The 26,860-nt window shown below is 40.6% G+C and overlaps 1 protein-coding gene and 1 long non-coding RNA gene across 4 annotated transcripts in view; one reads left to right on the top strand and one right to left on the bottom strand.

Moving 5' to 3' along the window:
• Positions 1 to 24,752, top strand: part of LOC119013124 (heparan sulfate glucosamine 3-O-sulfotransferase 5) — a 91,863-nt gene extending 67,111 nt beyond the window's left edge. For 2 of the 3 annotated variants that reach the window (XM_037087510.1, XM_037087509.1), the window contains 2 exons: positions 22,408 to 22,549; positions 23,269 to 24,752. In XM_037087510.1, coding sequence (XP_036943405.1) covers positions 22,443 to 22,549; positions 23,269 to 24,199 — 1,038 coding nt within the window. In that variant the 5' untranslated portion in view covers positions 22,408 to 22,442 and the 3' untranslated portion in view covers positions 24,200 to 24,752. Of the gene's footprint in view, positions 1 to 9,015; positions 9,053 to 22,407; positions 22,550 to 23,268 lie in introns of those variants that run through there. The other variant, XM_037087511.1, reaches the window with a different exon arrangement.
• On the bottom strand, positions 5,201 to 9,330 carry LOC119013125. Its single transcript, XR_005072695.1, has 3 exons — positions 9,150 to 9,330; positions 5,775 to 5,796; positions 5,201 to 5,514 (listed from the first exon to the last, which is right to left on the bottom strand). It is a non-coding gene; the product is annotated as an uncharacterized LOC119013125 (long non-coding RNA).
• Positions 24,753 to 26,860: the final 2,108 nt, after the last annotated feature.

A 26,860-nucleotide genomic window follows, 5' to 3' on the forward strand; every position in this document is an offset into this window, starting at 1 on the left:
CGTGTAAAAAAGTAGCCATTGGATTATTTTGGATTAATTATAAAAAAAAATACAGCAGCCAGTAGCAATCCCTCTCTCCCTCTGGCTGTACAGTGGGACCACCAGAGCATCAAGGTGGAGGGGACACAGGTAGACAGTAGAAAACAGGCACTAGTTAGCGGGTACAACCCATCGCCTTCTCTTGTCATCCAGCAGACTACCAGAGCCCTAAAAGTCTCTGTCAGCATAACTGACATGTTCTTATTTTCTAACTGTATGTTCAGTGGTTGTCTGGTGTCTCTGGGCTGAGGTTGTGTTTTTCTCATAGTTGGCTTGTAAAAACAAACAGCCAGAGGCTGAGCTGATACAACAGAGTGTGAGCCATTGTTGTCCCATTTATAAACACACCGTCCGGCTGTCACAGCAGCGGTGTCTTTGGGCTTGTTAGGTGAAGCAGACAGGCCGGATGTGCCAGAGTAGTGGCATGGCAGCCCAGCGGTAACGCACATCTGCCCTCACCTATCTAAAAAGCCTAGAGTCACTTTTTCAGTGAAAGCGGCCCCAGAGAATAAGTGAAGAGTATGTGTGTCACGACCACTGTAAACAGACATTACAGAAGCCTCTGTGAGTAAACAGTTTCAGTGAGGCACAGAGAACGAAATCAGTGACACCAACAATCAGAGGTGGAGTGGGGCTGGTCTGCTGGTCAAACAGAACAATACATTGACAAGGAGCCAGGAAAATGCATTTGAACCGATTTCTCTGGTTAAATCCATGTACTTTACAAGAAAAATGGTCACGTGACACTTGGTAGACATTGTCACTGTCCCAGAATGGAAGCAGCATTTTTCAGAGTGTTACTGGTTGTGTTGGTGTATTGTTAGATCCCTAATTAACCAATCACTGATTTGATTCCTGCAACAAACAACTTATTTATCTGCAGCTGAGTGTGCTCTCACAGTGTCTTTGAGCAGGATGCTGTGCTGCTTCCTCTTCACTTCCCTGTCTGTCTGTGGATCAATCTTGGCTGAATGTGAATGTAATTCAAAGGAATGGCAATCAGCCCAGGACATCTGAAAAGGGTAATGGGCTTGCATTTCTATAGCACTATTCCAGTCTACTGATCACCCAAAGCACTTTAGAACACTTGTCACATTAATCCGTACACACACTCATTTAGACTTTGATGGCAGCAGAGGTTCAACTTTGGGTTCAGTATCTTGCTCAAGGATACTTAGACATCCCGCTGGGGAAACTGTGGAATCAAACCAGCGACCTTCTTATTACTGGATGACCCAATCTAGTGAATCATCAGAAAATGATGAGAAGTAACAGACTGGAATGCTCTGGTTTGGAAAATGTAATGTTAACATTATTAATGGAAATATGGACATGGTGTTCCTATCAGGCAGACACTCTATATTTCATATGGACATGTCAGTTACCTGAGAGATGCGCTGAATATGATCAGCATTCTTTGAACAGAGCTCATCATCTGAATAAAGACATCATTGGGCTGTGTTCACAGCACCTTCTTGTGAGCAATCTTAAATACAAATTCAACCAACCTTAAGGTTTAATTCTTGTCCATGATGTATTCTTGAGTCACACCTATATGACACCTGATAGCCAGAATGTACTTACACTTTAGAAGACAAGCATAGTAAAATGAGATTATAGTATTCAATTACATCACCTCCTAGCAGCAATGGATGTAAAATTATTCTAGAGGCTTTTTTTTATATTTGGAGAAACAACTCAACACCAATAAATACATCAAATGCCCACTGGAATAAAGAATCCAGTAGGCTGTTGTAGACCTCTAGTAAACCCATCCAATCACTTAATTGGCATAGAAATTGTTTGCATGTTTTGTTGCTGCATTCTTAAATCCCTGCAAATAACTTTGTAAGTGTAATGTTACTTAGATTAGCTTTGATGGACAGTTTTTAAAAAGCTATTTTATTTATTTACACAATTTTATTTTTAAATGCAGCCCTTCTTTTCCTTAAAGAGCGACGAAAATAACACATTTCAACAGTATTATATATCTGTATAATTAAATGTTAAGTGACGATATTTTTGAAATGTTCTTTCTTTATTTGATTTGACAGTCAGTTTGTCATTACATGCAGACCTTGATACAACTACTAGGCTACTTCAGTATATATCACACTGACTCAAATGTGGAGACTGTGCAATAGTTTAATTGAGATATTAAGTTGACTATTTTAACTGTGTAATAAGTTTCATTGTTCAACTTGTCAAATGTCATTGATATTTTGTCAAGTTTTGTTAAAGTGCCCATGTGGAGGCTTTTTGTTGAAACAGGAAATTTATTTAATGTATCATCATTTGTTGTAACAAGCAGCGAGGAAAATAAATATGTCTTTCAGTTCAGTGCATCTGTAACCTTGTAGTTATCTTTGTGGTAGATATATCAGTATTGGTGCTCGGTATCAGCAAGTACTCAAATGAAAATATTCATACTCAGTTTGAAAAAAATGGTATCAAAACAACCCTAAGAGATGGAACACAAATTTTCATTTTCATATGAAGGGAAGTCTTAATATTGATTTGTCTCCCAATAAATGTTATTGAACCATCTGAACAATGTAAAAAAGCTTAATAAAACGCAGATGACAGGTATGACCTGATATGCTACATTCCAGCTGCCTGATGGGAAAATGATGGCGGACAGTCATGGGCCCTGGCTTAGAGAGGTGGATGAAATTTTAAAGACTTACACTTGGAAAGCAGAGCAGGGGCCTGTCAGAAGGAATCAAATGGTGTTTGTTGTCTGGAAAAACAGTTAAGAGGTTTATATGCGCTGCGTGGCTAATTAGCTCCATGCAAAAACCCTGCTAACATCCTAACTGTGTCAGCGTCACTTACAGGTGAGTTTTTCAAATAGACGCACTTCAGCTCTGATATGGTCTATTCTCGAAGGGCGTACACATAAAATATCCATGGCTGAGTCTTTGATTGAAGCTACGCAGCAAGGATGGCCCAAGGTTGCTGCATTTCAAGTCAATAAAAAGAAGCAGATCAGAGGCTGGGCTGATGAACGAGGAGGTGAATGGCGTGAGCTGGTTGATCAGCAGGGAGATATCTCAGCGATCCCTGCTGTGTTTCCATGACTCAGAGTCTCATCACTTACACATTACTCAGCTTTAACCTCTGCTTGCTACCTTCCTCCCTCTATGCCCCTCATAGCCTGGTCTATGACATGAGATGACACGCTTTTACCTGTGTTGATGGGCTGTGCTTGCTTCAGCCTCAAAGGGATGAAGGGGTTGTTCACCCTGGTGTGTCTGTGTACATGTGTGTACATCTGTGTGAACAAGAGATAAGCACCAGGGACACTGTTTAGCTCAGTGGGTAGAGCAGGCGACCTATGTACAGAGGCTTTGTCCTGCAGCGGACTGGGGTTTGACTCCAGATAAGCACCAAGGATGTTTCAGTATCTCCTGTTACATATTTTGAAAGCATTGTTTGCTGTTCTGCTAGAAAACAGAACAGGGAGCTGGCTGGTTGTCGTCTCCCCCAGCTTTCCTTGTATACTTTTACAAATATAAAATACAGTCTATTCATCAAAGCCTGGATGTTGCTATGTCTGGCCACCAGGGGAACCCCAATCAAGAATATTATTTATTTATTTATTGACATATTAAATGAATTAATGAAGAAGTGACATAAATGAATGAATGAATAAGCCAATTCATTTGTGTCAATAATTGCACAGGTGACTCTGCAGTGGTTGGAGGGCGGCCCCAAATCAAATTCTGCTTAGGGCCCCCAAAAGGCTTGGGCCGGCACTGCTCTTAACCGATTTAGTTGACTTCACTCGCTAATCACGTGGAAACCTGTTTCTCTGTACCACTTCAGTTTTTACACAAGCTGAAACTAGACATATATAAAGTTGTATTAACATGGAACCCTAACTTTTTACACAGGCTGAAACTAAATGTGAAGTTGCATTAACAAAGAAGCTTAAAGTCTAGTAGTTATATTTATTAGTAGTGTGTACTCAAAATCATTAGATAAAACTAGTTATTGTGACTTGTTATTGCTACTAATCATTTATAACAATTACTGTATTTTCCTCTAATTTGATTAGATTTGGATTTATTTATTTATTTATTTTAAATATGGTATAAAACATTGTTTCAGTTAAATTGTATGGAAAAAAGGAACACCTCTTAATGCTCCAATGCATCAATGGTAAATCCATAAACAAATCAAAATTCACAAAAAATCCCACTCAAATGTACAAACAAGATCTGTTTCATCTGCCTAAATGAAGGAAGGCCAGAGAATGAACAATATCTACAGTACAGACTGATGAAGAACTGAAACAATAATGTCCTTCTGCTACAACTCCTCTCAGTTTTAATTTTCACACAAGTCACATCCTTAAGCACACTTCCAAAGCAGTTAGCGTGTGTAGGTGTGTATGAGTGTCAGTGTTATGTGTAGGTGTTGTATGTGTCTGTGTTTTTTGTGTGTATTGTGTGTGGGTGTTGAACGTGTCTGTTGTATGTGTGTGTGTCTGCATTTTACGTGTGTCTGTTCATCTGCTTGTTTTACAGAAATTAAAAGGTTTACCCCACAGGTCAGAAAGTGTTTTACTGGTGTGGCAAAAAAAAAAAATGTAGTCAACAGCTTCTCACAGTAGACTTGACATCTATTTACATTGTAAGCTGATTTTTCAAAGTCTGTAGCTTCAGCTTTAGGTCAGTGTGGCCTAAAGAGCGATACCTGTTGGATGAACTGAAATGTGAGCTTCAGAGTCTTGGGGTAATTAAGATGAAGTGCATATGCGAGTCCAAACAGAATGCACATTGCTTTTGGCAGATCTTGAATGTTTCCCATCACGACTTCTCCCTCAATGAAGATTTTTATGAAGGCTAAACTGAGATGCTGGGAAGATGTGAGCACAGCACCTTCACACTCAGTGAGAAGTATCCTGATGTCAAGGTCATGAAAGAATCATCATCATCAGATTCCTTAATAAAGAATTACAGAAGAAGACAATAATTACATTAGATTTACTCATTGGAAAAACAACTTTAATCAATATTAGAGTGTCATGGTGAAAACTAAATAATGGTGAAAATTATAAGAAAGCAAGAACAAAGCCTGCTTTGAAGAAGTTTGTGGGGTCGAACCCTCTGAGCACCTGTGTCTGGATCACAGTTGGCTCTGTAGTCCTTTGGGAATCAAACATAGTACTAGATAGCTAAAATGAAAAACACATAATGATCTATAAGAAAGCTTTAACAAACCAAGCAATGTTTGGATTGAATTATACAAGTAAAAGAGTAGCATTGTGATATGATGTTTTTTACGAAACCTGTGAAAAACAATGCAAAGTACATAATGTGTATGGACCTACATTGGTCTGTGTCAACAACTGTCCAACATTCCCTCTCTTCGAAATAACTCGAGGAGACGAGGACTGTACCAACTGATGCTCTCATAGAATTCCTGCTTGGTGTTCTTGCCCACAATCCTGCTGAACTCCACGAACACCTGAAAAATACAGTGGAAAAAAAACCAAACAAACTGAACTTAAATCAACTGAACTATACAAGGCAGCTAAGCCATCTGCAAAGTAGTGCTGAAAAACATCCATGAATTTCCTTTTTATATGATTTGAAATGTTGATGCTTAAATGAAAAGTATCATCATCTAACAGGGAAATGGGACAGTTCTACCATAGTTTCTGTGTTTTAACCGATAATGTTTTAAAAGGTAACCCCTTTTCTTACACATAAACTCGCAATACTTACAGCATCCTCACACCACAAGGATCTGTAAAAATAGAAAACAAGAAAATGTTTTGCTCAGCTACTCAGCACAACAATGTCACTGTTAAATACAATAAGGTAATAGAACCAAAACGACGCCTGTGTTACAGAGAAAACCAGCATGTAAACAAGCATGAGAGTGAGTGAGTGAGAGGGAAAAAGAGAGCGGCTAAGGACGGGTCGAGTGGATCAGTGCGCTGCAACATAAACACGTCCACAGCGCCTGCTACACTTCTTTGCCCTGACAGCGGTTGAATCGCTTTTCTATTGCATAAAAAGACGGTTATAAATGATACAGTCCAGCAAACTCGCAGGCATGTGAGCCGTCCTCAGACTGTTAACACTAAGCTAACTTTAACATTCAGCTGACACTTTTTTGAGTGGACATTAGCTAGTGTTTGCAATCAGCATGTATTAACACCATGTGCAGGTTCAAACAGTAACATTAGGAAAAAAAAAAGCTGTGTCAACAAATTATCTGCAAGCTTCTGGTTATTTGAAATTCCCACAATGATAACTAGGCTTCAATAGTTATTTTATCGACTTGGGGTAAGTTTGCTTCCTGGTCAGGGTACCGTCTGCTGCTGATGCCTGTGCTCGTCCCACCAGGTTTAGAGCCCCTTGGACGCACATTACAAGACGCTGGTCTTGTCTCGTGACCAGGCAGGTTTTTGAAGTAGCCCCCTCCCCTTTCTTGTGAAAGAAAATATACCACGTTATCTCTGCTAAACCTGATTAGTGTAATGAAGCTTTCAGCTAAACTAAACTAATGTTGTTTAGTAATGACAGCAGGTTTTGACTAAACATAAAAGAATAAGAATGATTACTTGTAAGTTTAATTAGAAACAAAATCTGGGTTTACAGTACAGTATGTTGTTTTTTTGTCTTATTGATAGGCTAAATTATTAAAGACAATCCGGCTCAATACATGGTTTATCAGCTGTTATGAAAACTGAATTATGAGTGAAAAAAATCCCTAATCTAAATTTTTTGGGCAGCCTCAGTTAACATACTGTCAACAAAGCAGACACATGGAGAGAGAAGAGAAAACAGAGAGGCCAAGCAAGCCCGTGCATGTGCAAAAAGGTGGACAATTAAAGCAAGGCTTTAACTCTAATTTAATCAATTGAGAGACTGAATTGCTTTGTCTCATACTCAGGTTGTCAAATACCGACACTTTGGTGGCTCCGGTCTGCTAAAACCACTGTGTCATTGTAACTACTACTACTACTACTACTACTACTACTACTACTACTACTACTACTACTACTACTAATAATAATAATAATAATAATAATAATACTGCATACAGATTGTTATTGGAATGCACAAGTTTTGTTTTGTGCAAACAGAAATAAAGTATGTTTGCAGGCGACAGTTATCTTTTTAGAGCTATAGTTTATGAGCACTGATTCCTGCTGGTGCTTATCAGATGTAATAAACAGTTGTATCTCACTCTCTCATTTATTAGGCACAAAGTCACAGAATACAGCCACACAAGCAGCTTAACGTAAGACACCAATAACATCAATTATTGTTTTACCTTTATTTCCAGGACCATATGGAAACTTCTCAAAGGACTTTTTATATTGGTTGCACAAGTGTGCCTACCTTTTTTATTTAGGTGCACCAGCACATAATTTTGATTCACCTATTAATACATTTTCATCTAATTTAAAACGAACCCAGACCAGGGGTCACGTGGATGATGTCATTACATGATTTTTACTTATCAAGACTGAGATTTCCAGGCTAATGCTTATACCAGGTGGAAATGAGTTGGAAAGATTCCTTTTCTTAGTGAATATTAAGCATTTGTTTTTTATTGTGTTTTCTGTGTCATTTTTTAATGTACACCTATGATTAGGATATATAATATAAAATACAATTGTTTTTAGATCAGAATGTAAATGAAAAAGATCCTCAGGTTAATTTCAACACATGATGCTGTCAAGTGCCATTTTCATTTCTACTCAACACTGGCCTACTTTGGGAATTCTTTTCATGCCCTTGTGGCATCTACTCAAAAACTGAAAGTAAAGAGAAGAGAAGGTCATGATGACAGAATAATGTTTGAAGTGATATGTGCTCAGCTGTATGTTCTCACAGCTCTGTGAGGACACATCTGTCATTCATCTGAACTTCTCAAAGAGTGTCTTTGTGTTTGTCTTTGTGTATTGGGTGCGTGTGTGTGTGTGTGTGTGTGTGTGTGTGCGCGCGCTCTTATTTGTGTTGTGTATAGAACTTGCTTGTTAAAATGGGAGTAAGTGCACATTACACACAGGACCTTGAAAAAAAAGCACAAATCTTGTGGGGATGTATCTGATATGTCTGCTGTCTCAAAGTGTATGATTGCTGTCTGATTTGGTGCTTGAAGGTCACAGAGACAACTCACAGGCTCATTCTTAGACGTAGTAATTAGTCTCCTATGTCCAGGGATTAAAAAAAAAAAATCACAACAAGGGTCAACTGTTCTCACAGCTGCAGAGCCAGAGAGCTAATCATGTTGATATCTGTCTGTTGTGACAGTTGTCATCATGCTGTGAGAGTTTATAAATCACACCGGGGACTGCCAGAAGATTTGTGGCATGTAATATTGGCAGGGTGAATTATTATCGCCTGCCTTTGGGAAGTCAGGCAATTAAGTAAATATTTAAAAAGCTTAAATATGAACTAAATTCAACGATAAAAAAATGTTTTTCTTAGAATTACATTGTATCAAATAACCAACAGTGTAGAATTGGTTACCGGTTTAGATTACCAGCTAAATTTGTAGCGTCTTGGCTTCATGGAGCTTTATAGTTTCAGCCCATTGTTTTTGTCACTTTTCACACTTGGTATGAACTTCTGAGAGTGAGCCAATCAGAAGTGGACAGCTCGAAGTACAGATATGAATTTGCCAAAGATACACTAAGGACATACTTGAGATCACCCAAAAATACTTGGTTAGGTTGGGGCCGCATTTCATCTGACCTGCACACACAAAACTAGTAGCTTTAGAGTTACAGCACAGGAACAGAAACCATAATTGCGCTTAGGACCTGAGCCAACAGATTATTAACCTACATTACTTTGAATTGTGACATGTCCAAGCTTTGTGCACTGTGACTTTTTACCTCATAATTATATTTTACCATAAGAATATGTATACATTATCAAATATATATCATAATATGTTATTAACTCAAATTATTGTATCAGATGGAGTATACACCCAGTGGACCCAAAAGTTGATGCCAAACCAGTAGTGAATTTGAGAGGTGAGTGTTTGACCACAAAAGGTTTTTGCTGGTAGGAAGAGATGGTGAGCTCGAGGGCAGGCCAGTGGCTCCCAGGGTGGTGCAGGTGGAGACTCACGGTTACACAGGAGGCAGGCTCTGGCAATCAGGGTTGTGAGAGCTGGCAGAGGTGCTGGGTGGCATGTGGTAGAAGAGTTGCTCCACAGGAATGGTCCGGTCACACTGAAAGAAGAGGAAGGCAGGATTAAAATGCTGGCGAGTAAACGAAAGAAAGCTTATGAAATGCATTGATTCTAGAGATTCAGGGAGAGATCTTGCACCACTGGAGCTGGCAACAATAATCTAGCAGCGTGCAGACGGAAGGTCTGGGTACACGAGCTGATTACACTCAGTATGCTGCAGGTGTGTACCAGCACAGCTCTGACCAGCAGCATTGCCACGCCCAGCCTCACCAAGTACCGCTGAATCAAAAAGCACTGAAAATAGGCCTCAGACAAGCCACCACCAAGTCCAATCATAACAATTATAACTCTTTGTTCAAAAAAAACAAACAAACAAAAAGCTACAATTAACTAGTAAGGATGAAGGCAACAATGTCCTTTCCTTTCTTTGGAATAGCTAAAAAAAACATACAGTTCACGCTGTTAAAAAGGACATTACATTGTGCATGCTTGCCAGTGCACGTCCCATATTCACGTGCACGTACAGGAACACTTTGAAGTATGGATTAAGTTACTTAGATTCAGATATGGGCAGTTGGGTAGTGGCAGGGCATAAAGGAGATACATGTTTAAATGCACACCTGTGTCTGAGGGTGTTTCTTGTAAACACACACGTGCCATGGATAACAGGATGCCATAGTACAGCTGGAGACAAAGCGATCTGCAGAGGCAGGTGATAAATAATGGAGGTGTAATATCACAAAATGGGCCCCTGGTTTGATAGAGTTGAGCAGAGGTCAGCAGAGGGCGGAGCGCCAAGCTGAACAGAAGAATCCTTCCCTTGTGCATAAGCAAAGATCAATAACAATAAAAAAGCACACAGTGGTGAATTATTCATCAATGCTCTGCCCTCTCTCTGTGTCCTCCTCTCCTCATGCCACAATGTCCCCAGCTGACACAAATCCAACAGTAGGAGTAACAGTACGCTGCTGCTGCTATCTGTCTGTCTGTCTCCATCCAACTTTGGAGAGTGTTTTTTTTTTTTTTTTTTTTTTAACTTAAAAAGAGCCAAATGTATATTATTCTATTTGTTCTTTTTTTCCCAAGAAATAAAAGATGAGCCAGCAGATATACTGCTATTCTAATATACTGTCTTTGAACTATCAGGAATTAAATACATAATGGACAGTTATCATAGTTTTCCAACTTTGGACTTCTTCTCGTAAGTGACTTGGCCTTTCACATGTGTAGCACAAAAGAATTAGTCCACCTCTCACATACAGCTTGTCTGGCTAATATCCAAACTGTTAATCTGCTGGTATTCCACCGATACATGACGGCATGTGCCGCTTGAGACTGTTATGCCATTGAAAGACTGTTGGATGGGTACCATTGACCAACTGATTGCAGAAACTCTGAGTCAACCAACTAAACAATACTAATGGACAGGTTAACAAAATATTGCAATTCTTCTTATAAATGTTGTGGGACATTAACCATCGTGGCATATTATGTATCACGTTGACTGTACTTTGAATGACCGGAATAAGTCGCTAAGAACACTAACACTGTCACAGTTTGCTCTGCTCCTCCCCTGCTCTGCTGCTCAGCCACACCCCTCATCAGTCTAACAGTCTTCACCTGCTGCTCTCACCTGCTCACCATCTCCAATCAAGCCAGTATACATGCAGCCTCACTCCACTCACTCTTTGCCAGATTGTCGTCACCCTCATGCCTGACTCTCCAGCACTTTTTCCCAGATTGCTGACCTGGTATTGACCCGACTTGCCTCTGACCATCGCCTCTCATCTGCTGCTACAGCTCCATGGCAGCCCCTCTCACAGCCCTGACCTCCTCCAAAGTGCCCTTCCAGTGGTCACCTCCAGCTGCAGCAGCCTTCAAAATCCTCAAGGATAGGTTCACATCATCACCCATCCTCCTGATGCCTGACTCTGAGCGGCAGTTTGTGGTCGAGGTAGACGCCTCAGATGTTGGGGTGGGGGCCGTCTTGTCTCAGCGCTCTGGTACTGACCATAAGTTCCATCCCTGTGCCTTCTTCTCTCAGCGCCTGTCCCCCGATCACAAGAATTTGGAGTATATACGCTCCGCCAAAAGACTCAATTCTCGTCAGGCCTGCTGGTCCCTGTTTTTTGCTCATTTCAACTTCACCCTCTCTTACCGTCCAGGGTCCCGCAATGTTAAGCCCGATGCCCTTTCCCACCAGTTCCAGAGGACAGAGGATTCTGATGAGAAACCTGAGTCCATCCTTCCTACGTCTTGCCTTGTTGCCACATTGACCTGGGACATAGAGGAGAGGGTGAGAGCAGCCACAGAAGGACAGCTGGGTCCCGGCTCCTGCCCATCTAACTGCCTTTTCGTCCCTCCAGCCTTGAGGTCAGATGTGCTACTGTGGGCCCACTCCTCCAAGCTCTTCTGTCCTTTTCCAACGTTTCTGGTGGCCCACCTTGCAGGAAGACATCCAGGAATTCGTTGAACCCTGTCCAACTTGCAATCAACACAAATCCTCCCGCTAGCCACCTGCCGGGCTGCTTCAACCTCTTCCTGTTCCTCATCGCCCATGGTCCCACATATCGTTGGACTTTGTTACTGGTCTTCCCACCTCTGATGGCCACACTGTTATCCTGACCATCGTGGACCGCTTCAGCAAGATGGTCCACTTTATACCTCTCTCCAAGCTCCCCACTGCTAAAGAAACTGCTCAGTTGGTCCTGCTCCATGTATTTCGCCTGCACGGCCTTCCCATGGATGTGGTGTCGGACCGTGGTCCCCAGTTTTCGTCTGTGTTTTGTAGGGAGTTCTGCAGTCTGCTGGGGGCCACTGCCAGTCTGTCCTCTGGATTCCACCCCCAGAGCAATGGACAGACTGCGCGCATGAACCAAGAACTGGAAACTGCCCTACGGTGCATGGCCTCCCAGAACCCCTCATCCTGGTTGTCCCAGTTCACAACAGTCCCTTGGTCCCTCCGGCACCACCACCTCCCCCTCCACGTATCGTCAATGGTGGTCCGGTGTATGCAGTACGGCGCCTGATTCACTCTCGCCGGCGGGATAGAGGTCTCCAGTACCTTGTGGACTGGGAGGGTTATGGTCCAGAGGAAAGGTCCTGGGTTCCTGCTCGCCATATTGTAGACTCCACCCTCATGACCAATTTTCATTGGCAACACCCCGACCAGCCAGCTAATGAGTCAGCTCGTCCAGGGACCTGCACCTTGCCCCCGCCTGTTCAGGATGTTGGAGACCGTTCTATGTCAGGTGTCATGCCTGACTCTCCAGCACTTTTTCCCGGATTGCTGACCTGGTATCGACCCAACTTGCCTCTGACCATCGCCTTTCGTCTCTGCCCCGGTAAATTCACCAGCCCTCTGTCCCTGACCACGAGTTTGCCTGCCTGTTTTCTGTTCCTCGTCTGCCTGTGGCTGGTTGTCTCTTGGCCTGTTCCTGCTTTCACCTGATGATGACCTGCTGAATAAAATCTGTGTAAAACGAATACCTGGTTCATCTGTGCTGCTATTGGGTTCACTCCATACCCGTTACAAACACAGGAGCTAATGTTTGCAACGTTGACTACATAATGTAGAGTAATAGTACATTTCCCCCCAACCAAAACAAACCAGCTTCTTACCCATCCAACAGAGACACAGCTACCATGGCGTCCATTTTCAGGCCTTCAAATCCATCAGTTGTCGCCATCGTTGAACAGCTTTTTCAATGTGGACTCTCGTTTCACCTCTTGAGCTATTCAACTTGTTTTTGTTTGTGACCATCTCCAGTTCGGTCTTCCCTTTCTTGCTCTGTTTGTCAGAGCAAGCTGCTGTACGCTGAGAGATTTTAGACAAATATGATAAAGAATGCTTCTGAACACACTGACCAACCCCAGCTTTAAGCTTTAATGAGAATTTATTATTCCTTGTCTTGTCAGTCTACCCATGAAGGGCTTACTTTGGCAAAAATACATACATACATAGTAAGCAATGTCTGGTTACACTTTCCAAATAAAAGCTAGCTGTATCTGATAAAGATGACAGGAATACAGGAATGAAATGAGTGAATATTAGAAATGTATTCATATGGCTGGTCATTTAACTATTCACACAGAAACTCCTCTATATTCACAATCCTGCTTAAAAAAGCAGCGGCCAACTGATGGAAAGAAAGTGACAGCAAATTACTTTAACTATATGGCATGAGTCCCTTTTAAGGTCTCCAGGCACCACACTTAACTGTGTGTGTGTGCGTGTGTTCGATACTACAGACCTTTTACTCTGCTTTGCTATTCCAACAATAGTGTCTTACAAAAATAGCCTATTTTTACCAACTCCCTAGTGCAATCTTTTAGAAATGAGAACAGAGCACTACAGATTATTAGTGCAGCACAGCCAGTGCCTTCATAACTAAACCAGTTTTTGTGCTGTGTCACCACAAATAGACACTTTTTTATCATGTTGATATATTCCACATTGTAGTATTTGGAAACTAATTATAGTTGTTATCAGGCCTGTAAACTGCATTGCTTTCCGGTGTTTTAATTACATACAAGAAAGCCTGTCAGCATGTCTCTAATCATTTCTCAGTCTATTAGCCCACAAAGCTGTGAGCTTCTGTATGATTGATCATTCAAGACAAATGTAGGGGGGGGAGTGGGGTTATGTTACTTGAATAGTGAGTAACTTCAAAAATTAAAACAAAGATTAACGTTAGCACCCTTTCCCCCGAGCATTGTTTGATGTGGATCTGACTGGAATTATTTCATCAGGTAAACAAGTGAACAGACACCTGTATCTATCTCTCTCAATAACAAATCATCATTTCCTGATTAGATTGTCTGCCACATTAACTATCATATTCACAATCTGGATCGCTCAAGTATGATCACAAACTGTTACATTTTTATACAATATTATAAAAAAGTTTCTTTTTACGTTCTGTCTTCTACAGTATTTTATGTCCACATGTTACGAGGTCCTTAAAGTTCAGTCATTCCACTACAGATGTCCCAAGTCCCAGTTACCATCACAATCAGCTATGAGACCCCATATCCAGCACTGTCCATACACATGAAGACAATAAGTCTAAAGACATGGCTGAATGATGTATTTAGGTATGTTAGGACATAATGCTCTGTCTGTGATATTTCACCATTCTATATTAAATGATAAATTGTGTGTATATGTTATCACAAAAAAACTAAAAGATTAAGTGTACAACTTTACTACCCACCTCTGGTTACCTGCTTTTTATTTCACCTCTGTGTTAAGTGTAGCAAACATAGAGGAGAGCAGGATGATGGCTTGAGGTCAGCTGAAATGAGAGAAATTGAAAAAATTCTGCCCTAAAATGCATGTAAAGTCACTGAGACACATCTTTACATGAATTTCCTCATGGCAAACCGGATAATGATACAATCTATCATGTCAAATTATTCAATCAAAGTCTCTCAATTACATAGGATCTCTGTTTTTTTCCCGCCGTTTAGTGGCAGGGATAAACATGTCAACTGCAGAGCAGATTACAATGAAATGCCATGATCCCCAGAAGGGGATTCTTTATCATTTTGTGACACCCTAGTGCAAAATAAGGTTGAACAACATTTTCGACATATTCGTCCATGATTGAAAAAGGCAATCATATTACAACTAAATAAACTGTGATTATGTATGATGACAAATCCATGTTTTGAGGATCTCCTGTCTGTCCTCAATAGATAAATATTAAATATTTCCACTGTAACTCAAGAAATATAAAATTCTTAAGGAAAGCAATCAATTAAATAATAAATTGTATGTTGTCAATTCACAACACAAGTTAACTCATGACAATTTTTTAATTGGAGTAGGTCTAGAGCATACTCTTCGATTGATTTATTCACAGAGACCCAGCATTTCCTTCATGAGCAATCACTTGGCAACAGTAGAGGGAAAAAAGCAGATGTACAAAGGCCATGACAGTAGTAACAGCTATGTCTGAGATGAGAAAGCAGAGACTCCGGGGAAGATGCCAAGTAGTAACATGCATTATGGGATATGAATGTGTATAGATAGAGAATAAAACAGAGGATCTCACTGCATCATGGAAAGTCCCCTGGCAGTCTAAGCCTATCGCAGCCTAACTAAGGACTTCTGCAGGCCCTAACTATAGGCATTTTCAAAAAAAGAAAGTTTTAAGCTTACTCTTTAACTTAGAAAATGGTGTATATCTCCCAAACCAATACATGAAGCAGTTTCCACAGGAGAGGAGCAGGATAGCTAAAGATTGTGCCTCTTTCAAGGGGGTAATAGGGTACTATGAGGTCTTTAAGATATGCTGGTGCCCGGCCATTAAGTGCTTTGTATCTGAGGGGGAGGATTTAACTTCGATTTTGTATTTTAAAGGAAACCAGTGCAGCGAGGCTAATATGGTAAAAATATGATCCCTAATATTAGTTTGTGTCATACAAGCTGAGCAGAATTCTGGATCAGCTGGAGAGTCTTAAGAGACTTATTGGTACAGCCTGATAAATTGCCATTATATCAACAGCACATTTATGGTCCACATAGGATTAACCCATTTCACTTTGGACACTACAAGATCTTTCCTCTTGGTCAATCAAGTTATTCATCTCAGTACATTGCCACCCCATTTGCAAGTCAGCCATCTATCCATTAGCTATACCTGTAACTTGGCAGATTTGCAGAGGTGACCCCAGGTGACATTGGGTAAAAGACACAGTACACCCTGGACAGGTTACCGGTCAATTACACGGCTGACTCATGTTCCTAATTTCCACTGCATGGTACGCTTTGCTTGGAACCATTCTGTTTTGTTTTTTCTATTGGTAAAGTATGGATAAAACCTGATATCTGGTACTATTTTTTGTACCACTTCTGTTAATGGTCCAAGTAAGCTGAGCTTATCCTAACAGGAGGACTGAATACACTATAGACCAGTTGACGGGCGAGAGTCTGTGCTCGGTAGATACCTTCTTCAACGTGGATAATGAGTTTTGGCACGTAGCAGTTGATGCCCCGAATGTTAGTGCGTGTTTGAATGCAGTCATTACCGCTGGCATGGCACTGAACACCATGTACTCCTTTGCAACAAGTTGACTCAAAGTCACTTTCTCTTCGTCCTGGTCTGTGCACCTGTTTTTCAGAAACTCCCGTGCAACTGTGAACTGTGCCTCAACCATTTCTGTGTTTGTTAAATCCAGTAGTGGTTTCACTTTGTTGGCCTCCAGGAAATTCTCACTGACGGGGTCCAAAGCGTTCAAAGCTGCCATGTATTTCCCATTACGCTCGCTGAAGCATGCAGCCATTTCATTTAGAATAGAGTCGATGATGCCAAAAAACAGCCGCTTGCACTCCTCCTGTTGAATGTCTGTTTCACGCTGCCCAAGGCATTCACTCACCACATAGTCTTGAAGATTCCTGGTGGCCTGCCACTGTCGTTTTGGAGGAGCAGGCGCGCCATCACCTGCATCCCCACTGTCAGCCCACAGTATCTGATCGTAGGTCCTCTATGCAAGAGGAGGCACTTTGAATGAGTCAGACTGCAGTGATTAGATCCGTTTCTTCGGCTTGCAGCATCCGATTGGCTGGGTCCATCTGCCCCAATACTTTGTGCATCGCATAGGTGAGAAATTTGAAGCTCCGTTCTGTGATAGCCTTGTGAAGTCCAACAGCTTCATTTTTCACATCAGCACCACAGACACTGTGTCAAGGTGTCCAGTCCATCGCTGCTCTAACAGCCTTTTAAGCTTCTCTCCTTTGTACTGTGCTGCTACAGTGGGCTTTTTCAGAAATTTATAAAGGGAATTGCACACGTCAACAAAATCCCCAACTGCGCTCTGTGAGGAAATAGCATACACGATCACCAAATGCAATTGGTGGTTGAAACAATGAATGTAAGGCACTTCTCTGTTTAACTTATTTTGAACAAGCTTCTGTATGCCTCTCTCTCTTCCCGACATGACGCTGGCTCCGTCATAACACTGAGAATTTTGTTTGCATCAAGACCAGCATTTGATAGTTCATTGAGCACAACATTAGTGAATGACCGGGCATCACACTTACCTGTTGTCTGCATTGATAACAGCCTCTCTTGCACTTTTAAGTCCTTGTTTACATAACGTGGCATTTTCACTGCCTGTTGGGTCTTTAGTTCCACCCACCTTGAGTGTAAACCATGACTCCCCAACATCTTTAACAATTTGCTCTGTTACGATCGTGCTCATCCATTCAATGATGTAACTTTGAATATCATGTGATGTGTAAGTTGCGTTTTTTGGAATTGTACTGAAAGCCTTTGCTAGCTCTTGGTTTTGCCTCAGTGTGTAATCAAACAGTGTGAGAAACAGTCCGCTGCACGCTTCATCTCTGCTATAGACTGAATCCATGTCACCCTACAGTGGCAGTTTGTTTGAGACAAGAAATGTTACTATGCCTGCTAAATCCCTTTGCCTTATCATTAGCATGCTTCCAATTAACATACCCAGTTCTTGTGAAAACGGAGTCACTCCCTCCAAATTTCCTGCAGGGAAAACAAAATGCAGCATCTACTTGCTGCGAATATTCAAGCCAGTCTCTCTCATTGTACCAATTAACTGAAAACGACCATTTACAGTCATTATTATGCTGTTGTTTCTTTGGAAACTGCTGGAGACAAACTTGAACTGGCTTGTCAATTCTGAGGTCCTCCAGTAAACTGCACTGCTGCTGTGAGTGTGATGGCGGGCTCTCCGCTGCCAGGCTGCAGGGACGCCGACGGTGTAGTTTTTGGCTTTTTCAACCATTTGCAAATGTCCATTGTGAATGAAAATGTAGCTGCTGGCTACTCCTTGTGGCAGGATGATGCACTGACGATATAACGTACTGCGCGTGATGGGTTCAAGGACCACTGGAAACTCGGAATTTCCAAAACTGTTCATTAGGGTTTTAACACATCATAGACTGAAAGCAATATATAAAAAAAATGAAAATACTACATTTTGACTGAGGGGCCGGACAGTCCGTGTGAGGGGGCAACACCGGAGCTGTGTTGCAGTGAGGGGGAGATTATTTTAAGCCATAAAAGCTTGATAGAGAAATCTTTACCACATAATCACAGCTCACTACAGGGACAAATATATCTGAAGTAAAAACAGTAAAGGGAGGGAGAAGATCAAACGAACTATGTACATTTTTACAAGATAGCAGAACATCCTAATCTGGAAAAAGGTAGAGAGAGAAGATCAAACGTGATCTAGTCTCAGCAGTTTAAGGTTATCACCAGTAAAGTACCAGTGGAACCGCCAAAGACTAAGAAGTCAGGGAATTAACAGATCAAAACCGTAAACGGCAGCTATCCGGTCTCAAATCCACAGAGTGAGCAGCTGAGGTGTCGCTCCTGCTGCCCCAGCCAGCCCTCACACACACCAGCCTGCCGCCTGCACAGCTGCATGAGAGGGGAGAGACCCGACGCTGCTGCAGAGGAGCCGTGGACTGCGATGACTCTGAGCAGCATGTGAATTACAATATAACATATTTCTCGCCTTTCCCCTGATGATCTCAATAGGTCGCTAAATTTGTCGCTGGTTGCTTTTTAGAAATAGAGTTGCTAAGAAGGTCTGAAAAGAAAAAAAAGCCAATCAAATGGCAGCATATAAAAACGTGTTGCCATGCAGGTAAACCTGAAGACTGCGATTAGAGGGCACGTCGGAAAATGTCACTTTGCATACTTACGCCCTTGTACTAGGCCTCTTATTTCTGTCGACCAGACCTGGTGTTCTCTGGCGTGTCTCTTGTGTTTCTCTTTTCTGTGTCTCTGCTGTCTTGGGCCTGGATTGGTGGCTGTTAAAATAGGGGCAAAGGCAGAACCTCCCAGGTGTAGCTGATCAATAAAATGGTGCCTGGTCACAGGCAGTACAAAAAATAAAATCCAAACACATGCACAAAAATTTCCACAATAAACAATTAAAACACAAGTAAAACAGGCAATATAAAACTCAATAAAATATAAAAACAAACAAATAGCACAACCAAGATAAAACAGTCTTACTGCCTGTGACATTAGCTTGTCAATTAGTTAGCATAGTGGGTCCGAAACTTTTTCTCCAGGTCCCCCCTTTGTACATGTCAAGCCTCTGAGAACAACTCATTTGCAGTAGCTCTGGCAGTTACATATTTGCAGAAAACCAAATCCTCCCTCAAATCTTTGCCATCAATGAATCTGATGTATCCTATTAATATACAGTCTTTGTAGAAGGCGCACTCTGATGTGCATGACAGTTGAGTAGTTTTTTTCTGAAGGAATCAGTGGGCTTCTCTTTGTGTTCAGGATGTGAAATCTCCAAGTGGCGTCTTAACTTGTTCAGCTTCATACTGTCAGAAACAAATGTTGTAAGACACACAGTACACTGTGGTTTCTCCCCGTTATCCACCGTAGTTCTGGTGAAGCCGGAGGCAAGATATGCCTCGTCATATTTCCTTGTCTTTGTTTTGGTAGTTGTGACATTTGGTGTAGATTCATCTTCTGCATCACGTTACCCTGGCAGTCCTTTCACAAATGTGTCCATTGATTTGCTAGCTAGCAGTGCAGAAGAACGATGTGTCATTTTTATTTAGCCTTGCCGCGCCACCATGTCATAACTCCTGGGCCCCCCTGGGTGGATGAAAACCACTGAGTTAGCCAGCTTGTGTGTATATAGTCTTGTGGACTCCCTGATATTTGTTGTTATTATCCAAAAGAAAAAATAGATGGACCCATATATCTGTAAGTTGTGTGCTGGTGTCTGCTGGGTCATTCTTTAAAGGTTGGTGGCTTTTGAGGCTGAAAAGTGGTGGGAAATCCCACAAAAGGAGGAAGTGACAACTGAACTGAAACATGACAAAAGTGTGTACTGATATTCTGTCAATGTTTCTGCCATTTATGGCATAAATAGGCCTTCCATTATGGGATACTGGTGTATACAGAAAAGCAATAAAAGTAAAGCAAGAGTAAGTGGAGAGGTCTGCAAACTGACAGTTATGCCCGCTGCACAGCAGCAACATCTTATCTTGAAAAACATTCAGCCAACATTAGCCACCATAAGCAGTAACACCAGAAGAAAGAAGGCTTTAGCAGCAAGAAAAAAAGAGCATAAATATACTCAATAGACACAAATATGATTTAATTTTTGTCGTCTTGTGTTTTATAATGTGACAGTTCCTTTTTTTTAAAAAAGATTTTCATGAAATAAATGACTCACTCTGAGATACAAGCTGTAATGAAAAACATTTCTTTTCTAAATGGGGCTCAACAAACGCAGGGCTGGCCTCTGGCCAACTGGCATTATTCCTCCGCTTTATCAAACTGGTGAAATTGCTGGTCTCCCTTCAGAAGTCACCACTAGGCAATATGAGTGAAATGTTTTCCAGTCACACTGAGGTCAAAAGCTCTCTCTACTTGTTTATGAGATGCTCTATTCAATCTGCTCTGTCGGCAGTAGAACAATGGCAACTTAGAGGCTGGATTAGAGTGCACTTGGTCCTTTTGTTATAGTGCTATGACTTCTGTATAGATTTGTTATTCCAAAATGGGATTTTCCCAGTCACACTGTAGTGTGACTGTAGATGCAGGAAAGGCCCAGCTATTAATCTGCAAAACACTGAAAGAAACAATTTTCTTTAATTACAGTGAGACAAACATTTACATCATCTGTATGAGAGGATGTAGTGCCCTCTCTTGGATAAAGAGATGAATTCTTTCATTTTCATTGTAGGTCAAACAGCCATAAGCATCAACTTAATTTGGCTTGATTGTGGAATCCATCCTTTCATTGATCGAGAAGTAAACAAGACAAGAATGCTTTAAGGTCTGGGACCTCTATTAAACAATAGATGGGGTTAAAAAGAAGAATGGCTTTAGATCAATTCTGTGAGAATATCTCATTATTTTCTATATAGTATAAAAACGATATTTTTTGACTGTGTATCTTTTTTCATGCATGATTTTGTCTCATTTGGAAGTGATTTGGTGCTGGCTTTGACTAGTTCTGAAGTTAAAACTTTCTGAAAGAATAAAGCTGCACTTGTCAATATATCGTATTAACACCAGAGCAAATGATTGTGTGTAATATGAATTATGCCCCATTGCTCTATGGGGCAATTTTGCTAACTTTAGCAGATTGGTTTGTTTTTTAAGGCCTGCAACTTCATTGTTTTGAGTGACTGTCACTGCTCTTGTTATTGTGGTTACAAGCAGAAACAGGCACCTACAGTATTTCCAATTAAAATCAGTGTAAACCTGTAAAATCGCTGCACAATAGCTGCCTAGCACTTGATGGCAGAGAAATAAAGTAAGTGATCTGCTAGAAAATATATGAGAGCATTCAGCAGCTAAAGTGCATTTCAGCAAAGGCCAAAAAGTGGTTAAAGAAAGTCAATTTTGTGCATATAATACTTATTATAAACATAACATAACATAAACATAACAATACAATGACATAGAGCAATAGAAGAATGCATTATACCTTGCTTTGTTAAATCGCCAGGTGTAAATGTCATCACAGTCTCATGACAATATTGCAACATGTTTTTAATAGCAAAATTTGGTACATTGATTAATCCCTACTACATAACATAAGGATCCATTTGGGGTTGTTTATTTTCAGGTTTAATTGTCACTCTCCTTTTATTCAGTTATGTCTCCACCAACACCTGTCCTGAGAGTCTTTAATACTCCACTATGTTCACTTGACAGTCGACAGTTTTGCTTGCTATTTAGTCTTTGTCAAGTAGTTTAAAGTTGGTTCAACAGCTGCCTGCATCAACTCAAAATAAAGTGCAAATACTTAACTCACCAAAAAATCTCAATGGGAAAGTCGACCAATAGTGGATTTTTAAACGTTGCTACAAAAATGCCAATTAATTGTAAAATAATATAATACTATGATATATCTAATGATCATTTCAATTTTATTTCATACCAAAACTTTTTTTATGATCATTATTTATATTGTTCCTGTCTGAAAGCTGGGAAAGCTGTACATTAGAATAAATCTAATCCTTGATTTGGCAGAAATAGATAAATAAATGTAACTAAATTATGGTTGTTGGGTTAGCATTTTCTCTAATGGCACTGCAGCACTATTCAGGCATGTGTGACTGTGGCTTAATCACTTGTAAGACTTGATTTAGTGTGTGTTAATAGAAATTAGGCTGCCTCTCTTCCCCTGGTGATTAGTGGTTTATGTGTTCTGCAGGCTGAAGACACAGTCCTGAAGATTGATGGAGGGCCATGCTATTCAAACAGCAGGCATTGCTGAGACAGAAGCTCTTTGTTCTGGGCAGCCTTGCTATCGGAAGTGTCCTCTATCTTGTGGCCAGGGTTGGGACCTTGGATAGGTAAGTAATCTCTGTCACAATACATACTTTTATTTACACTAACTTGGGTAATAATCTTATTTTTTTAATTTCTTAAATGGTAATGCGAAATAATAAAGTTGTTGCTGCTTCTCTAAGTCAGTACAGACTGGCAGCAAATGCTAATTTTAGCCTATGAAGCACTGCAAATGTCCAGATAATGAATCAGTGTTCTTATTTATTTGATGACTTGATGCATTGTGTGAAGCTGTGAGGGAGCTGCACGCATCCACACTTCAATCTCCATCAGATGAATTGTAAATGGAATTGTGATAATACCAGGATAGCAACAGTAACACAGGAGAAATCACCACATTTTTCAGTTGTGTCTACTTACATAAATACCATCATTGACTCCTGTTGCAATATGAGGGTCCTGAAGGGTTTTTCCATTTCACAGGGAGAGATTTCAATCCCTTCTGCTTGTAACGCTGTTCTGAGGAGCAAGGGGGTTCTTGGCGGGGGTAAAAATCTAACATTCAATCTTAAGTTTAAGCTATTTTAAAAACAATTAAATTACATGCAGTCAGTCAACACTGGCATTGTCAACCTAATTTACAAGGCAAACATGTGTTTAGTTCTTTCTAAATATTTTGTACTGAGAAGTTTCCAAGGGAACCTATGCATCAGTAATGTAACCTGCCAAAGAGTTCATTTGAATGATTTTTTTGTGTTCAGTTTTCTGTTTTTTTTCTTTTCAGGCTACAGCCAATTTGCCCCATTGAGAGCAGACTGCCCCCACCTGAGCCAGAGCAGATTCCTCTCCGTACTCTGCAATTTAAGCGTGGCCTGCTCCATGAACTACGCAAGGGCAATGCTACTAAAGAGCAAATCCACTTGCACAACCTTGTCCAACAACTCCCTCAGGCCATCATCATTGGGGTGCGCAAAGGCGGCACCCGCGCCCTGCTGGAGATGCTCAACCTGCATCCAGCAGTGGTCAAGGCCTCACAGGAGATCCACTTCTTTGACAATGACCAAAACTATGCCCGGGGCATCGACTGGTACAGAGAGAAAATGCCCTTCTCTTTCCCTCATCAGATTACCATTGAGAAGAGCCCTGCCTACTTCATCACTGAGGAGGTCCCCGAACGCATCTTTAAGATGAACTCCTCCATCAAGCTGCTGATCATTGTCCGCGAGCCCACCACCAGAGCTGTGTCAGACTACACACAAGTGCTAGAGGGCAAGGAACGCAAAAACAAGACCTACCACAAGTTTGAGAATTTGGCCATTGACTCAAACACCTGTGAGGTGAACACAAAGTACAAAGCAGTGCGGACCAGCATCTACACCAAACATCTGGAGCGCTGGCTGAAGTACTTTCCTGTGGAGCAGTTCCACATTGTGGATGGGGACCGCCTTATCACGGACCCACTGCCGGAGCTGCAGCTAGTCGAGCGCTTCCTCAACCTCCCCTCGAGGATCACCCGGTATAACCTGTACTTCAATGCCACCAGGGGATTTTACTGTCTGCGATTTAACATTGTCTTCAACAAGTGCCTGGCAGGCAGCAAGGGCCGCATCCATCCAGAGGTGGACCCATCGGTGGTGACTAAACTGCAGAGGTTCTTTCACCCCTTCAATCAGAAGTTTTACCAGATCACTGGTAGGACATTCAGCTGGCCATGATGAGCTTTGGACTCCCTCATTGAGATTCCTTGGATTGGTTTTTTTCAAATGCCAAGCTACAAGATCTCAAAAGATATTAATAGCACTTTGACTGAATTTAATACAAGAAAGTCAATGTTACCAAATATAAAAGGAGCTTGATGTAAGTTAGTTTTTACGTGTGAATAATGAAATAAAATGGTTTGATGGTTTGACTAAGATATTCAGTTCAAAGCACTTGATCGTGAAAAAAATGAATTCACCCACTATTATTGTTTCCTAAAAAAATGAAATGAAAAAGATTAGCCTTTTTCATTAAAACCTTTTTTAGAAGATGATAAAATGACATTTGATCAACAACAAAATTGTTCACTTGTTTCCCACCATGTTGTTAATTTGACCAAAAATTAATGTGCAATCAAGATTTGTACTTAGAGCTATAGTGAAAAAAAATGCTGTTCTCTGATTATTCTTGTCAAAGAAACTGTTCATTCTATAATGAGTAGCAAAATGTGTCTGTTTCTGTGCAAATATTCATGTGTGTTGTTAAAAACGTTGACATTAAAAGTACATGTAAACCTCTGTCTGCTTATTTTATTTTATTTTATTTTATTTTTTACTTTTAGTGCAATTGAAAGGAATTGTTCAACATTTTGGGAAATAGATAAGAAGACTGATACCAGTTTGATATGTGGCATTGATTACCCTTGCGTGAGTGAAAAGTGAAAAAAAAAACAAAAAAACCTTATAGTTTTTTTGGATTGCATAAACACTAAAATCAAAAGTCGTACACAATTATAAAAACCTTACACTCAAGGAGCAAAACTCCGGACCAGATTAGCACAACTATAAGCACAATGTCAGCTTCACACTTTTTGCAAATGACTGCACACAGTAAACTGCAAAACACTAAACACACTTGTATACATCAGACACAGATGCGTATCATGATGTCACTTCCTTGCAAATTCCAAAGCACTGACTTTCAAATGACCACACTCATTATCTAATTGGTTAAATACAACACTCAGGTGCACCAACACATGATTGCGTAATTGTAGACACACAAATCAGGTTCAAGCACTACAAAAAGGCAGCAGGTGAGTTCACCTGTCTTCTACCACAATGGAACGAGTAAGACGAGGAAGAGTAAGAATGAGAGGAGGAATTCAAAGAGAAGCAGAAGGAGGTGAAGGCAGAGGCCATGCCAGAGGTCAAGGCCGAGGTGGAGGTAGAGAAGAGGCAGGAAGTGCAGAGGAAGACTGGAAGCAGGAATACATGCCCTGAGAAGGAGAGGACCAAATTTATCAAATGAAATTCGGGCAACATTAGTTGACCATGTGGTGAACCACAGACTGACGCTGAGGGAGGCTGGACTGAGAGTTCAGCCAGATCTTAGCAGATATACAGTGGCATCTGTGATCAGGACATTTCGACAAGAAAACAGGTAAAAACAAATCTTTCTACAAAAGTTATCAACTGCTTAGTATTTACCATATCAGCACTGTTCATACTGGTTCCTGTGACATCCTATGTATTTCTTTCCACATAGGATTCAGGTTCGAGAGCGACAAGGAGGGAGGGGGCCTATTTTCACACAAGAACAAGAAAGAGCAATCACAAACATGGTTCTGGCCAATGATGCAGTAACTCTCAGAGAAATTCACGGCGGTTCTTCCCTCATTGTCTTGCTAATGAAGATATCGCCTGTAATGTCGACGAAATTCTCTGGCCTGATGCAGCTCGGCGAAGAGATAATCCCTAATATTTTCCCTGCTGGATTTTCTTTTCTTTTTTGTTCCCCCCATATTTTTTATAGTATCTTCTTTTTGTTGTTGTTTTTGATTGGGTGTGTATTTTTTTTTATTTATTTTTTTTTTGATGTTATGCACAGTACTGTTGTAGCATGGACATCTTTTGTTGAAATTTTGACTGATTTAGATAAATAAATCATAGTATATTATTATTATTAGTATTGTATATTTGCACTTTCTCTGTGTACTTCACTTACATTACTCAAATAACTGAGGAGTAGAATTGCTAAAAGTGTTTTAGGTTAAGTGCAGCAGTGTGTAACTGGTTCAGCCAGAATTAAGTCATATGACACATGTGTGTTTTCATGTGGTAACAAAATATCATTTTTATAAAGTAGTGTATAGTTTTTATAATAGTGTTTCATTTTACAAAGGATGTGAGGTGTTCTGCTAATTGTGTGTAGTGTTTTGAAAAACCGGGCCCTATATTCAAAATCGTGCTCAAGCAATTGAAAAAAACTGTAAGTGCACTATTTAACATGTTGCATGTTTTTTATTTATTCCAACTAAAACAGAAATGTAAAAAAAAGGCAATCTGTGGTTTTAGAGAAAAGGTGTCAAACATAAGGCCCAAAGCAAATTGACACCAACTGGTGAAAACTTGCTTAACTATAACATAAAGGTCAAAGGATTAAAAGGCAGACTGTGTTCTCAACACAATTACTTCACAAATGATACGCAGCAAAATGCCACAATGTTGAAAGCTTTGTTGTGTTGGAAGAAATCAATTGTGAAAGTGTTTTTCAGAAGATTTATATTTGAAGCAGTTCCTGACCAGAGTCATCTTGGCAAGAAACAATATTGCAGAACAAGTCAGAGAGCTTATTAATAATATGATATGGCAATACATTTATGAAGTCAACCAACA

This window comes from Acanthopagrus latus, chromosome 22, assembly GCF_904848185.1.
Source record: "Acanthopagrus latus isolate v.2019 chromosome 22, fAcaLat1.1, whole genome shotgun sequence".
NCBI classification, from domain to species: domain Eukaryota; kingdom Metazoa; phylum Chordata; class Actinopteri; order Spariformes; family Sparidae; genus Acanthopagrus; species Acanthopagrus latus.